Below are 14,816 nucleotides of genomic sequence, written 5' to 3'. Positions count from 1 at the left end.
CGTCATGTATTAACAGATAGGTACTTGGCTCGTTTGCATGTTAAGCTCTTATAGGCTGTGCTTCACTCCAAAGGTGGTGACAAAACATTCTGTACCTGATCTGGTTTATTTGTAACCCCATACCCACAAAAATGGCATTGTGGTTGGACCTCAAATACCTTATGAAATGACCTTGCATATCACTCAGTTCAAGGGCAATTAGAGATGGGCAACAAATGCTAGCCTGGCCAATGATACAGTCTATGAAAGAATTTGGATACTGCGTTCATGGCCCCTCAAACAACAAAGTGGAGTAAATAACATTTCCACCACACAACTGCCAGGAAATGACCATCTCCAGCAAGAGAATATAAAACTATCGCCCCTTAACATTCAATGTTCAAGAAGATAGTTCATCCCATTTTCTCAAGAACAATTAAGGTTAAACAACAAATACAGCATAGCCTCCTAGAACAGAAAAGCAGCACAGCACCACTTAGAAATGACGGCATTCAGGTCAAACCTGAAAACCAAACTTTGATATGATCATGTCCAAGTGTTCCTGAGTTTGTACTGTTTCATGGCACCCATATCCTGTGAATGAATAATAAAGAAAACCTCCTAAACTCAACACCAACTGTTAAGCCTACTCCCGAGATGTGTAACAACGTCTCTGTACAGGTTGATTAGAAATGTGTGTGTTTTTTAGCCCTAATTCCCAATATCCAGCCTACTCACCCCGATCCCTCAAGGAGGCAAAGTGTTCATAGCATGATGCACAAGCAGTTGCAAAGCACACACTAACAATGTGAGGTCGCTAATTAAATAGGACCTAAACAGAGCGGCTTGATTTGAAATGCGTTGGTTAAATACGACGTAAAGGTGAGAATGGTAGTCTTAGCCTACCCTCCCCAGTGACTAAGAGGTGAATCTAGTTTTGTTGGATGCTCAGGCCTGAGGTAGCTCAACGTTCAGGGCTGTTGCTTAGTGACGGACCCGATGCATTTCGGGAAACCAAGATGGCGACGCCTATGCACAGACTGATCGCTCGCAGACAAGCGTGAGTATTCAGCTTCTAGAACCGCCAATGGTTCTTCTTTCGACACTGAAGTGGCTGCTTTCCAAGATGTGGGTAGATGGGTTCGAGGTAAAAGCAGCGTCGGCGGGAGGGCTGTAAAATAAATGGGAGGTGTGAGGCAGGTTTCACCTTCAGGCCAGGGCCTCGGAGATGCTCTAGCCACAAGCCCCAGATGTTTCCCATTTGAAATGGAGTGTGGTTAAATTCCACAGGCGGCGAGGAAAGACGCCAAGGCTTCGGAGAGAACTGTTATCATGAAGAGTATTTCAGCGGTGAAGTTAATCCTCATGCGTGAGGACGCATTACAAACTCGGTTAAATGTGAATTATCATCGAGAGTACCACACATAAGTACAATGTATTTTAAACTCCCAGTAAGCGAGTGTCGCTTCAGATCAGGGTTTGTGAGTCTTTCTGATTTTTTTTAAAAACAAAATCTGGTTTCGGTTAGTTTGTAACGTATCCTACGATTATGTCGAAAATCTTCAGTGCTGTCCACGAAACTTGCTGGTCGTTAAAAACAAAGATTGTCGCGTAACTACTTCAGGCTTTTTGAAGAACTCACAACACAATTATATATCGGGATGACCAACTTAGTTTTGCCCATCCAAAATTCTAATTCTAAGCATTTTGTTTTGCCTGCACACTACTAACTGGATGCATTTTTTTCCCCATGTATTTATACATTTTTTAAACATTCCAGTCGATACGGGTACTTTGTATTTAACAATAACATTCTTAAATGTTAAATTTATTTTCTAATTTGACTTGTTTTCCCATGTTACTTAAAGTACAACTCCAATTTAACTTTTCAAAACCCTTAAGTATTCTGAGTGTTTCACAGTCATCTTTCAAGTAGTTTTTCTGCAGGATAAAATGCCCAGGAGCATAGTCATAGAGTGATATAGCACAGAAACAGACCCTTCAGTTGAACTTGTCCATGCATTCCAAATATCCCAATCTGACCTAGTCCCATTTGTTAGCATTTGGCCCATATCTTCTAAACCCTTCCTATTCATACTCTCCAGTCACTCCTTATAATTCAGACCAAATGCATTGATAGCTTGAATGCCACATTTGTCAGGATACAGTACACAAGATGCAATCTGATCAATGTATTGAGTAACTTAATCTTCATCCCCTCCCACTTACTTTAGCTATGCAGTTCAGTATTCAGTTTTTTTTTGTTTGCTGTTCCACAAGTTCAATTCTGTTTTATTCAACACTGTTCACGCAGAACTTCAAAATGCCTGTAACAAATTTCATCACCCGTTTTCATTTTCACCCTTACTGTGTAATTTCAAAGTTGTAGCCTTGATTCTTTTGGATCTTTCTATTGGAAATTTTGGTTAATTTGCATCAATTTTAGGATCACATTATCAAGTTGGTGCTGTGGGAGAGGTATTCAATGGAGAAGAGTAGCTCAATATTGGTATCCTCTGTGATATGTCAGTTTCAACAAGCACCTGTTGCTTTACATCCTCAGTTGATCTCATTAATTCTCATGATTTACTTTGGGTTGCCACGATTTTCAGCTGTTTCAGATAAAACTCTGAAATGCCTTTTGGAAACTCATTTAAAGGATTTCTCTAGTCCATTTGGAGTTGTCAGTTCCTCTGTAAGCTTAAAGAACTTGTATGGACAAAAATTCCCTTTTGACATTATTATGGTTTACTAGACTTTTTTTTCAAATAACCCTCAAGTTTGCTCCTGTCAACTGATTCCAATATTTTACATCAAACGCAAGGAAAACTGGTCTGTATTGATTGAAGTTGGTGGTTGGAGTACAACAATAACTTGCACCTGTATTAGCATCTGCAGTGTAGAAAGGCAACCCAAGGCATTCAGAAACATGAGGAAAAATTAGATGTTGAGCCAAAGCAGGGAATTCTTGGATTGATAATTCCTTCCTGCAAACAGATAGTGAAATGTAAAACCAAGGAAAGGCAGTCCTCCTGACTTGACAACTAAGGAAAATCATCGGAGGAGAATCCTCTATTTATATGGCTAGTCCAGTTCAGTTTTCAATGGTAACCATCAGGATGTTCATAATAGGAGCTTTTGTGATGGCAATGCCATTGAATGTCAAGGAGCAATTACTAGATTGTCTCTGTCTCTTTTTGGAGATGGTTATTGCATTGGGACGTGGACTGCTTCAGTTTCTGAGGTGATGTGAGTGGTGCTGAGCATTGTGCAGTCATCAGTGAATATCCCCACATCTGACCTTTTGTTGAAGGGAAAGGTAATTGATGAAGCAGGTGAAAATGGTTGGGCTGAGGACACTACCCTGAGCAACTCGTGCAGAGATATCTTGGAGCTCAGATGACTGACCAGCAGCAACCACAACTATCTTCCTATATGCCAGGTATGACTCCAACCAGCAAAGAGTTTTCCCCCAGGTTCCCATTGACTTCAGTTTTGCCAGGGCACCTTGATGCTACAACTGATCAAATGAGCCCTTGATGTCAAGGGTAGTTACTCTCTCCTCACCGCTGGAATTCAATTCTTTTGTCCATGTTTGAATCGAGGATGTAATGAGGCCAAGTACTGATTGGCCCTGGCAGAACCCAAACTGGGTGTTGCTGAGCAGGTGTTGATTGATAACGCTGTGGATGATGCCTTTCATCAATTCATCTATTCTGTACCCTGGTTTTTCTGCTTCAGAGAAGCTAATAAACAGCACGTTCGATGTCAGAAATGTTTAGAATATGGCCATTGGACCTATGAGTGCACTGGAAAACGGAAGTATCTGCACAGACCCTCAAGAACAGTGCAATTAAAGAAGACTTTGAAAGAAAAACAAAATAAACTTGCATTGCCACCAAGGTAAGTGTTATTTCATATTAAAATCTGTTTTAATAGCTTAGTGAATGAATACAATGTGTGGGGGGCCTGAGGCATGTGAACCAGGAAGATCCTACTTTGATCTGTAGTCTGCTGCATAAGAAATGGGAATGGGGAAGACTGTAAGGCCTGTTGAGCTTGCTATGCCATTGATTGTCTCCATAGTCCTAACCCGTATCGCTGTTTTCCAGGTTATCCAATGAGGAGAAACAATATCTTGACATCAATTCTGCCCTCATTCTTCTAAACTTTATAGAGTATAGGTCCAATCTAGTGATTCTTTACTGCACAGTGGCCAATGCAATAGCCTAACTTCAATATGGAGACAAAAATTTCCTAGGTATGATCTCATCAAACACCTGCACAATTGTAGCAATACATCTTTATTCCTATATTCCAATTCCCATGCAATAAAGGCTGATATTAATTACCTTAATTACGTCACTCTTTTTGCTTGTAGGTTACCCCCTGCTTCTTGGATTGCAAAGACAGTAACAAAATATTTGTTCAACCACCATGATACAGGGAACAAGTCAGTGGGGGGAGGGAAGAGAAATATAGTCATAATTGGGGATAGTATTGGTAAGGGCATAGACATCATTCTCTGTGGCTAGGATTTAGAGACCTAAAGGCTGTGTTGCCTACCTGGTGCCAGGGTTCAGGATATCTCATCCAGAACTTGGAGTGTGAGGAGAAAAATCCAGTTGTCATGACCATGTAGGTACCAACAATATAGGTAAATATAGAACAAGTTTTGCTGGGGAAGTATGGGCAGCTAGGGAACCAAAAGGTAGTCATCTCCAGATTACTACGTGAACCACTTACTAATTGACACAAAGTCAAAAGATTAAAGAAGTGAGTACACGACTAGAAGATTGGTGTGGGGAAAAAATGGTTTTGAATCCATGGGATATTGGCACCAATACTTCGGGGGGGTGGAAGAGCTGTTCCAGTGGACAGGCTGCATCTGAATTGTGTTAAGATCAGGTTTGGGAATTAAATATTGAAGTGTACACCTCCTGTTTCAGGATGATAAGTCGGAAGGAAAAGTAGGTTGTGTACTTTTGTTAGTTGCTGTAGTGAGAAATGATATCGGCACAAGAAATCAAGACATAGAGTCAGTCCACGTAGAAATAAGAAATGGCAAGGGAAAGAAGTCGCTGGGGGGAGTAATCTACAAGTCCCCAAACAGTAGTCATGGAGTGGGGTGCAGTATTTCCTGGTTTATACTTGTAAGAAAATTAAGACAATAAGCATGGGTGATTTTAAAATGTGTATACACTGGATTAATTAAATTGGCAAGGGTAGTCTCATTGAATGTATTAGAGTTTTTTTTGAAGCAATACGTTGGGGAACCAACCAGGGAGCGGGCTATTCTTGATTTTGGTATTGTGCAACGAGGTGGGATTATTTAATGATCTCATGGTAAAGGATCCTCAAGTGGAGAGTGATCTTAGAATATGAGAATTTCAAATTTAGTTTGAGGACAAGAAACTGGAGTTCCACACCAGGATTCTCTAGTTAAGCAAAGGTACACAGGTATGAACAGGTTTGGCTAACTAGCAGAAAGTTAGAATAAATGAGTCTTTTACTGGTTGGCAAAATATAACGAGTGGAGTGTCATTGAGTTCGGTTCTCAGTCCCCCAACTGTTTACAATCTATATTAATCACTTGGGAGCAGAGATAGAAGCTATTATAGCCAAATTTGCAAATGACACTAAAATAGGTGGGGCAGTAAAAGTAAGTTGCAATAAAGAAATAACAAATTTTACAAGTGGATATGAATAGGTTAGGCAAATGGGCCAAAATTTGTCAGATGGAGTTTGAAGTGGATAAGTGACAGATTATCTATTTTGGTCAGAGGAGTAGAAAGGCAGCATTATCTAACTGGAGAGAAACTTCACATTGCTTTGGAAGAGGGATCTGGACGTCCTTATTCATGAATCGCAGAGAACTTATCTGCTGCTACAGCAAATAATAAGGAAGGCAAATGGAATTTTGGCATTTATTGCTAATGAAATAGTGCACAAAAGTAGGGAAGTGTTGTTGCATTTGTAAAAGGCATGAATGAGACTGCACCTGGAATAATGCATACAGGTTTGGTCCCCTTTTTTTTTTTTGAGGAAGGATGTAGTTGCACAGGAGACAGTTCAGCAGAAATTCACTAGATTGATTCGAAATGTGTGGGGGTGTCTTATAGAGCCATACAGCATGGAAACATACCCTTCAGTCCAACCAGTCCGTGCCAACCATGTTCCCAAACTAAACTAGTCCCACTTGCCTACTCCTGACCCATATCCCTCCGAACCTTTCCTATTCATGTACTTATCCAAACGTTTTTTTAAACGTTGTAATTGTACGCACATCCACCAGTTCCTCAGGAAGTTCATTCCACATGCAAACGACCCTCTGTGTTTTCAAAAAAAAATTGCCCCTCATGTCTTTTTTTAAATATCCCTCCTCTTATCTTAATGTTTCCCCCCCTAGTCTTGAAATCCCCCATCTTAGGGAAAAGACAACTACCATAAACTCTATCCATACCGCTCTTATTTTATAAACTTCTATCAGGTTGCCTGTCAACCTCCTACATGCTAGTGAAAAATGTTCCAGCCTTTCTTTATAACTCAAACCTTTGATACTTGGCAACGTCCTGGTAAATCTCTTCTGAACCCTCGCCAGCTTAATAATATCCTTCCTATAACTGGGCAACTAGAACTGGACACAGATTAAGTAGTTTAGGCTTATGCTCTAGAGTTTAGAAGAATGAGGCGAGATCAAATGGAGGCTCAAGAGGATTGGCGAAGTAGACGTGGAGAGGATGTTTTCACTTGTGGGGCAATGGCCTTCCCTGGTTTTTGAAATAGCTCTCCATCCTCAGACTTACTACTGTTCTTTGCAACATCCTTCCACTAAAAATCTGGAATTGAAAGGTGGTCTCAGTAATGGTGACCATGAAACTGTCATAAAAAACTCATCTGATTCACTAGTGCCTTTAAAGGAAAAAAAATCCGCTGTCCTTAACCTGATAAAGCCTACATATGACACTAAGCCCACTGTAATGTGTTTGATTCTTCACTGCTGTCTGAAATGATGCAGCTAGCCACTCAATTCAAGGATAATTAATGCAGAGTAAGAAATGTTGGCATTGCCAACAATGCCCATATCCCATGAGCAAATGAAAAACAATTTAATATTATCGTTAATCTCTTTAGGAATGCATCTACAGATCTTTCCTGCTGAATTTGTATTTTTCAATGGAATGTGTTTTGGTGCGTATTTTGAATTGTTCCTGAAATGTTTCTTGCTGTTTATTTACCAATATACATTTTACTTTACTTATCCAATCAACTTTAGCTAGATGTCTACTCATACCTATATAATTGGTATTGTTTAAACTTCTTCTTTGTGATTGGAGTACGGTGTTTTCAGATTAATGTGGAATTCAATTTTAAAGGATATTTTACTTGACATTACAAATTAAACTGCCTTATTGCACAATACTTGTTCTAAAATAGTTTCATCTTTTGATACCACAATATGCTGCTCCAGGAAACAGTCACAAAAACATTCTACAAACTTAGCCTACAGACCTCTTTAGCAATATGCTTTGTCTAGTCTGTATGAAAATTCAACAATTATCGCTACGGCTGTCCCGATTTACAAACGCTTATACTTACGAATGCGATCCTGTATATGTTTTGAATTTTAAAGCCCTGACAGAGACATTTCCTGGACTTACAAACGGCTGCTTTCCATTGTCCTGAATTGTACTCTGACTTGTGAACAAATTGACTTGCAAACAGACTCCGGAACGGAATCTGTTCACAACCCAGGGACTGCCGTATTTCATCACCTTTGTTACAAATGCCAATAATTTCTTATTCAATCCTGTATCCAATGACACAACTACAGCTCGAGTGGGTGAGGGTGCGATATAAACTGCCCCAACCATGTTTCTTAACTCTTGCTATTCCTAATCTTTGCCTACATGATTCTACTTTCTGTTTTTGAGCCAAGATCTTTTCTCACTAATGTCCCAATATCATCATTTATTACTAGGACTACCCTTTCTCCTTTTCCATTTTTCCCATCTTTTCAAAATGTTGTGTACTCTGGAATCTTTATTTCCCAACCTTGTTCACTTTAAAACTGTATCACTGCGATGATGATTGGAGCTAAATCATTTATCTCTATCTTTGAAGAGTGAATAGATAACCAAGGGAATAGTAGGCACACTATAGTTGAATTTTGAGGCCTCAAACTAGTGAGGGAGACAGTCAACTAAGGTTTGCATTTTTTGTTATTCATTCATGGGATGAGGGCATTGTTGGCTAGGTTAGCATTTATTGCCCATCCTTAATTGCACAGAGGGCAGTTAAGAGTCAATCACATTGCCGTGAGTCTGGGGTCATGTAGGCCAGACCAGGTAAGAACAGTAGTTTCCTTCCCTAAAAGACAGTGAACCAGATGTTTTTTTATTTTTTGTCTCCAACAATCAACAGTGGATTCATGGTCAACATTAGATTCTTAATTCCAGATCTTTATTGAATTCAAATTCCCACCATCTGCTGTGGCAGGATTTGAACCTGGGTCCCCAGAAAATTACCTGGTCCTCTGGATTATCAGTCCAGTGATAATTTATCCATTGAGGAACTGTGAGTGTGCTAATAATGGCACAGCTATGAGATTTGCTGTAGGCTCATGCATACATTATGCCCTGGAAAGTTCTGGGTTGACAGGGAGCCATACTGCGATTAAAAGTTGTTCCCTTTTCAGGAGGGTTGGGGGAATAAAATGCCATTAGGCTTGCAGGAACTCCATGGCAGCCCTAAATATTTTGGTGACAAAGCCCAAATTTTTTAATATATCTCTGCTTTAAAACTTGTGGTCTTTCTCAACAATAAACTACTTTAAGTTTTGGTCTTTGCTGGTGCTCAAATAGATTGAATTTTAAAATTGGCTTTTTTTGTATGTGGATTTTATAGATACAGTTTTCAAAATAAATTTGTGTTAGGGGGCGCAGGGAGGAATTTTCAAAAATACAAAATTGTGTTGTCATCCCAAATTTTAGAATGTGAACATTGTCAAAAAAAAATTGCTTCACCGTTTGCAGTACATAAAATGTCATGATTGTGTATACCATTAGGTACAGTGTCATTTATAAGTTTTGAACTAAAATCATTCACCTATTTTTCTTTAAACAGTGGACAAGGAATTATAGAAAACAAGATGAAGAAGAAAAGGTAAGCTTTAGAGAATTGCAAGCTTATTACCGTTTTCCCCATAACCGACAGAACAAACAGTATCTATTAACATTTCCAGACTGCTGAGTACTTTCCCAAAATATCCCTGCTCCTATCCACCTTATCAGTACTTCTCGGCACTCCTCCCATCTCTCCAGTACCAATAGTACTGCCAGTTCTTTCTTTCTACCCCAGTTCCAAAATGCCTCTTTGTACTTTAGTATTGTGATACCAGGAATTTACATTGACAGTAGCTTTTCTCTATCATTTTGCTATAATTATCTGCCAAATGATTGTAATATCTGGAATTTCCACTCCGTGCCAAGTTCTAAACTGATTCTTTTTCTTCCTCCAATAACGCTACTTTCTATCTTCTGTTATTCTCTATAATTGGCTGGCACTACATATTCAGGCAGGAGGAGTCTTGAACCTTGCAGTGACCAGAAGAGTATCACTGAGAGGAACAGGGAGGAACAGTGGCACCAGCATGAAATTGTTAGAGCAATGCTGGTCTGAAATGATAATTCTGGATTGGGGTGTTGTGAAGAAAAAGCATGCCACCTTGAAATGTACATACAGAACTATGTCAAATGTCAGGATGTTTTCCTTTTTGTAGAAGAATAAATTGTCAACTTTTGCAGTCAGTACAAATTCGCTGTCAACATTCAGAGAGCTAGTTAGGTTTCAAGCTAAGATTAAAGGTACTGTACACTGGATAGGTGCAATGTTAGGTGACCTCATTGGCAGTGTGGTCTTCTGGAACATGATTTGTTCAGCCTTTGGGTTTAAGGAAGGATATCCCTAAACTATTTTTCCCTTAATTGGTCTTTGCCTTTCTTTCCTGCTCATTTTATCTCTCAGGTGAGTGGGAGCACTGGGCTGATGATTCATTAACAATGCAAGTTATTATATAGGGCATTTTGTGCAAACTGACAAAGTTCCAAAAGGTTTCAAAGCCAATTTAGGCACTAGCATGATCCTACAAATGACAAGTAGTTTTAAAAAATGATTCACATTAGCTGGGTATTGATGGTCATCACATGAGCAGTTACATGATTTCAAAGATATGACATGCAGCTCTTAGATTGCTGACACTTGTGTTTAACTTTATAGTCAGCATAATATGCAGCTATCTGTTGAATTGGTAGAATTTTCCTATACCAAGCAACTTGGAATAATTTGCATTGTTTACGAAAGTAATATTGGAGAATTTCTGCCAAAATGAATGGTGAAAAAGGAACACAAGCACAAAAGGAACGCTGCCTCTAATACATGTATTGTATGATATCCAGTAAGGAGATTTTACATGACCTGTTGGATAATAAGGAGTTAACTGTCTTGTATATTCACTTTTCATTTCAAGGCCTCAGAGTGTTAGTAGCAGCAGTAGCAGTACCTCTTCCACTGATTCATCTTCAGACAGTGAAACATCATCCAATTCCTCCACGTCAGAGAGCAGCAGCAGTGACGATGAAAGTTCCTCAACTGATACTTCCTCATCATCGTCAACATCGTCATCCAGTGAATCATCTTCCTCTGATTCAGATTCTGACTCTAGTTCCAGTAGTAGTATTAGCAGCTCTGAGGAAGAGCCACCAAAAAAGAGGCGGAAATCGTGACATTGTGACTTTGAGTTGTGGCAATTTCAAATCAATGTTTTCTTTCTTTCAAAACTGTAGATGTATTCATTTAAAGGCAATTAAACCAAGAAACTAATTTCTCATGCTCAGAATTCACATAGACAAACTATTGATCAGATTTGCAGTACGTGGCTGACGTTGATCTGCATATTTGGTCTGTGGTCCTTTTCCTTTAAAAATGTATATATTTTCTCTACAGTGCACATGGTGTTTCTGTTATCTGAACTCTTGTAAATGAGTGGGAGAACATGCAGATACCAAAGTAGTCAAGGTATCCAAACTGTAAGAAATAAACCTCTGGACTGTAGAGTAACCTTTACAGCACAGACATTAGGCCAAGTGGCCCCATTTATTGGTCAGTCCTTTGAAAAAGCTATCCACTTCGTTCTTTAATCTGTGCAGTTTTGTCTGTTTTCTTTTCAGATGTTTCTGTTTCTCTTTTAGATGTAGTTATAGATTGTCCTTCTACTGGTGTTTATTGGCATATTTCACATGTAAGCAAATATGTAGATATTAAAAGAAAAATTGCCTAAGTTTTCCAGCTGTTCTTTTAGTGGTAGACTTGAAATTATGTTGATTTGTCAGCCAGCAGGAATAGATTTTCTTAATTACCTCATCAAACATCCTCAAATGTTGAAGAAAGCCAATATATTTCCTCCTTACCATTACCTTCAATTCTTTCGGACATAGGGAATCCTGTTCACAGGAAAATAAGGCGGCAGCAGCAGTCTTTCACCTTTTCTGGTTGTTATGCTTGTGTAGTTTCCAAATCTGTCTCAAAATTATAATTAAAGCACAATACAGGTGGATTCCAGAAGTCTGAAATAAAAGTTTAAAAATATGGGGAAAAATCTCAGCAGGACTGGCAACATGTGTTGCGAGAGAAACAAAAGTAACATTTCACATCTATGAGCTTTCGTCAGAACAAGGAAAAGTTAGAAATGTCAGTAGGTTTTAAGCAACAGCTGGTTGGGCAAGGACAAAAGAAAGTTCTATGGAAGTGTGGAAGACAGGAAAGTTCAAATGACAAAAAAAAGTAGTCCTCCAGATGGTGATGGGGCAATCTTTTGACTCTTTTCTTGCTTCATCACTATTCCCTTTGACCCTGGAGATCTGATTTCCTCTGACAATCTTTGCTTTGCATCACACACCTTCCTTTTGTCGTTGGCCAACTTTCTCTGATTTTTCTGTCTCTCAAAACATGCCTAACCTGCTTAATTTTTTTCAGCATTTTTTATTTACAAAATTATTCTCATGCGCATGTGATTCTCGTTTCCTTTTTTATTGTTGTTTTAAACCATAAACACTCCAAACGATATGGAAATCAGGCTGTTTAGTCAACACATTACCATGATTTTCAAGTGGAATCAGTGCATCTTTTTTCCCCCTCTCCTTTAGCTGTAAAGGGAACAGGTATTAGAAATATTTTCAGTTGTCCATAGTGAATCAAACGCTTGTGGCCTTAATGGATACAAAGAAAAACTGAATATCTACATTCAAAGAGAAATAGAACTTCATTTTCATTTACAACTAACCAGTCAATTAGCTGCCTGCGGATATACCATACTGAACATGATCTTTCACAGTGTCAAATTTATAAAAATAAGGAATAGCATTTTAAAATTAAATAATTCCAAATGTGGCCATCACTGAATTTCAGTGCTTGTGTGTGCTCCTTTTAAACATAATGTATTTTACATGTATTTTTATGTAGTTAATCTCGTTATTCCATGTTTCCCTTGTACACTGTTAAAGAACAATGCCCTGAATAGTGTGTTGAGCAAGGCTGAGGTAAAACAAACATCCAGTATAATAATTCATACAAAGATATTATAAAAACATAGCTACACCTACACCTGTATAGTAGTATATTAAATATTTGAATACCAGAACATAGTGTTCACATAAAACTATTGTTAGTTTCCATAATCTGAAGTATGAGGTTAGCTCAGAGGTTTATTTTAATTGAACAAGTTCATGATATTTTTTCTCTCATCCTTCATTTTCTTTTTTTCTAGCAGGTTTCTCTTCCATGTTCTTATGCTCTGTCTCTTTCATGTCCTTTGCATCATGATATATTTTTGCCAAGATGAAAAATATTTTACCTGTCACATGTCTCAGTGCTGCATGGAAACAACTTGGCTTTATGATTTTACTCTTACTTGCTGTTGGCCAGCTTCCTCTAGTTACTGACTCCCTTTAGTGATACTCCTGTGATCAAAAACTCTGGTGAATTACTGATACTAATCTACATCCACCTAATTCCTGACTCTGCTAAATTAACATTTTAATGTAATAATGCAAATGTTTGGCCTAGTTTTCAGAAAGCTATTTTGCCTTGTGAAATGTACTTGTATTTCACAATATAGGGTCATAGTTTGTCTGATTTTTCAACACATCTAATTTCAGGCACTTGTGTGATGCATTGCACATCAAATTAAGGTGAATGCCTACTTTCATTTACATTTATATTGCTTTGCACTAAGTTGCTTTGTTATAACTTGTAAATCACAGCTGAAAATTTACTTTTAATTTATCTAATCAGTTTGATGCAATGGTCCACTTCCTAATCAGTTATTGGAAACCTAAAAATGTTTAAAAAATTAAACTTTAAAATGTAATTGCTTAACAATTTTTCATAAAATGTGCATATTTTACAGGACTCATCTTGAAGCTGCCCAGTTGTTATTCTTTCCAAGTTTTGGAGCAGCCCTGTCTCTGTTTTGCCATGTAGCTGATTCTTTTCTGCCAAACTGTGTTGCTGCATGCTTCGACAAGTAAGAAGGTGTGTTTTTGCAAGATCCATTTTCTTTATTCTTTGCAATTTAGACATGAGAATGCTGTCACCAGCAGCTAAATTATGAAGAGGCATGAAATGTCTTGTCGTTGGTGTGATTTGAACCATTACCGTCTCGTGACCTGAAAACTGAAAGCTTGTGTATATAATTGTTATATGGAGATATTGTATTTTAAATTTGCTTTTGTGAATTTATGCATTGAGAATTTTAATTCTCTTTCTCTAAGAGACTTCCTCTTGCATGTTACGATACCTTGGCTACAGCAATCTTCTGCAAACTTGAGAAATTTAACTTTAATGCCCTGTTAAGCCTGAACTGTGACTGTTCACAGGTTTTAAAATTGTGTAATGGGAGACGGTAGACAACACAGCCCAGTCTTATTGTCCTTGAGCAACATTTCTATTGGGTCCATTGACATGACCCCACATCTTGCTTGTGTCATCCAACTCAACACAAGCAAACAATTGACCACAAGATCCTTCTAATTTTAAAGTGCTTCATTTCACAGTGTTATGAATTTATTGATGCATTCAAGCACTGTATGAAAGCAAACTTTAAAATGGTTTCTCTTTGCTTTAGTTTTTGGTGATTATAGGCCCTTTTTTTAAAATCATTGTATATTATGCTTGTATTAACTTTCTATGGAGGGACAGCCTATAACTTATTTAAAGCACTCTGCAGTAAAAACTCATCAACATTGGCTGTTTTTCTCGTATGTTACACAGTTTGTCTAAATCAGATTTTCATATTTATATAAATCTTTTAAAAAGTGTTTCCAGTATTTTAGTATGATGTGGGTAAACATTCTAAAACCAATTGTTACTTCTGTGACTGAATTAATTAAAATTTATTTCCTTTTCTGCTTTTAAATAAAAACATTACAACTATGAACATTGCTGGCACAAGTTCTTAAAGCAGAATTATAGAAATGACATTTGACCTCGCTCTTCAACTGAAACTCAAAAACATATAATACAAAGAACCTGCTTTTTATTATTTCATGAAATGTTGGCAGGGCCAGCACTTATTGCCCATCTCTCAATGTCATAAAGGTGGTGGTTTGCACCTTCCTGAATCACTGCAGTCCATCTGCTGTCATTACATCTACATTGCCACTGAGAAAGGAGTTCCCAGATCCTGTGACACCGAAGGAAAGACAACATGGCTCTAAGTCAGGATGATGTGTTACTTGGAGGGGAACACAAGTGTTCCCATGCCCCTGCTGCCCTTGTCC

At 38.2% G+C, this 14,816-nt stretch overlaps 1 protein-coding gene across 2 annotated transcripts; it reads left to right on the top strand.

Annotated features, from left to right (window-relative positions):
- Nucleotides 1-891: 891 nt before the first annotated feature.
- Nucleotides 892-14,473, top strand: zcchc10 (zinc finger, CCHC domain containing 10). Of its 2 annotated transcripts, none has more exons than XM_048603735.1 (4): nucleotides 892-1,039; nucleotides 3,721-3,882; nucleotides 9,106-9,144; nucleotides 13,445-14,473. In XM_048603735.1, exons 1-4 carry the CDS (start codon nucleotides 924-926, stop codon nucleotides 13,563-13,565), a joined length of 438 nt encoding a protein of 145 aa, XP_048459692.1. In that variant the 5' UTR covers nucleotides 892-923; the 3' UTR covers nucleotides 13,566-14,473. The 2 variants fall into 2 exon arrangements, with proteins under 2 accessions (XP_048459692.1, XP_020381564.2); XM_020525975.2 differs by lacking the exon at nucleotides 13,445-14,473 and adding an exon at nucleotides 10,508-10,860.
- Nucleotides 14,474-14,816: the final 343 nt, after the last annotated feature.

The sequence above is a fragment of the Rhincodon typus genome, chromosome 12 (assembly GCF_021869965.1).
Source record: "Rhincodon typus isolate 14 chromosome 12, sRhiTyp1.1, whole genome shotgun sequence".
Lineage (NCBI taxonomy): Eukaryota > Metazoa > Chordata > Chondrichthyes > Orectolobiformes > Rhincodontidae > Rhincodon > Rhincodon typus.
Note: the sequence above shows the minus strand (reverse complement) of the source record. Positions and strands in the feature narration are given on the sequence as shown.

Bases quoted from the DNA above. Each gene is read 5' to 3' on its own strand.
- zcchc10 (XM_020525975.2), top strand. From the start codon at position 924: ATGCTCAGGCCTGAGGTAGCTCAACGTTCAGGGCTGTTGCTTAGTGAC. The intron at 1,040-3,720 runs GTGAGTATTCAG...TTTCTGCTTCAG, and splicing joins CTGATCGCTCGCAGACAAGC to AGAAGCTAATAAACAGCACG. The intron at 9,145-10,507 runs GTAAGCTTTAGA...TTTCATTTCAAG, and splicing joins AACAAGATGAAGAAGAAAAG to GCCTCAGAGTGTTAGTAGCA.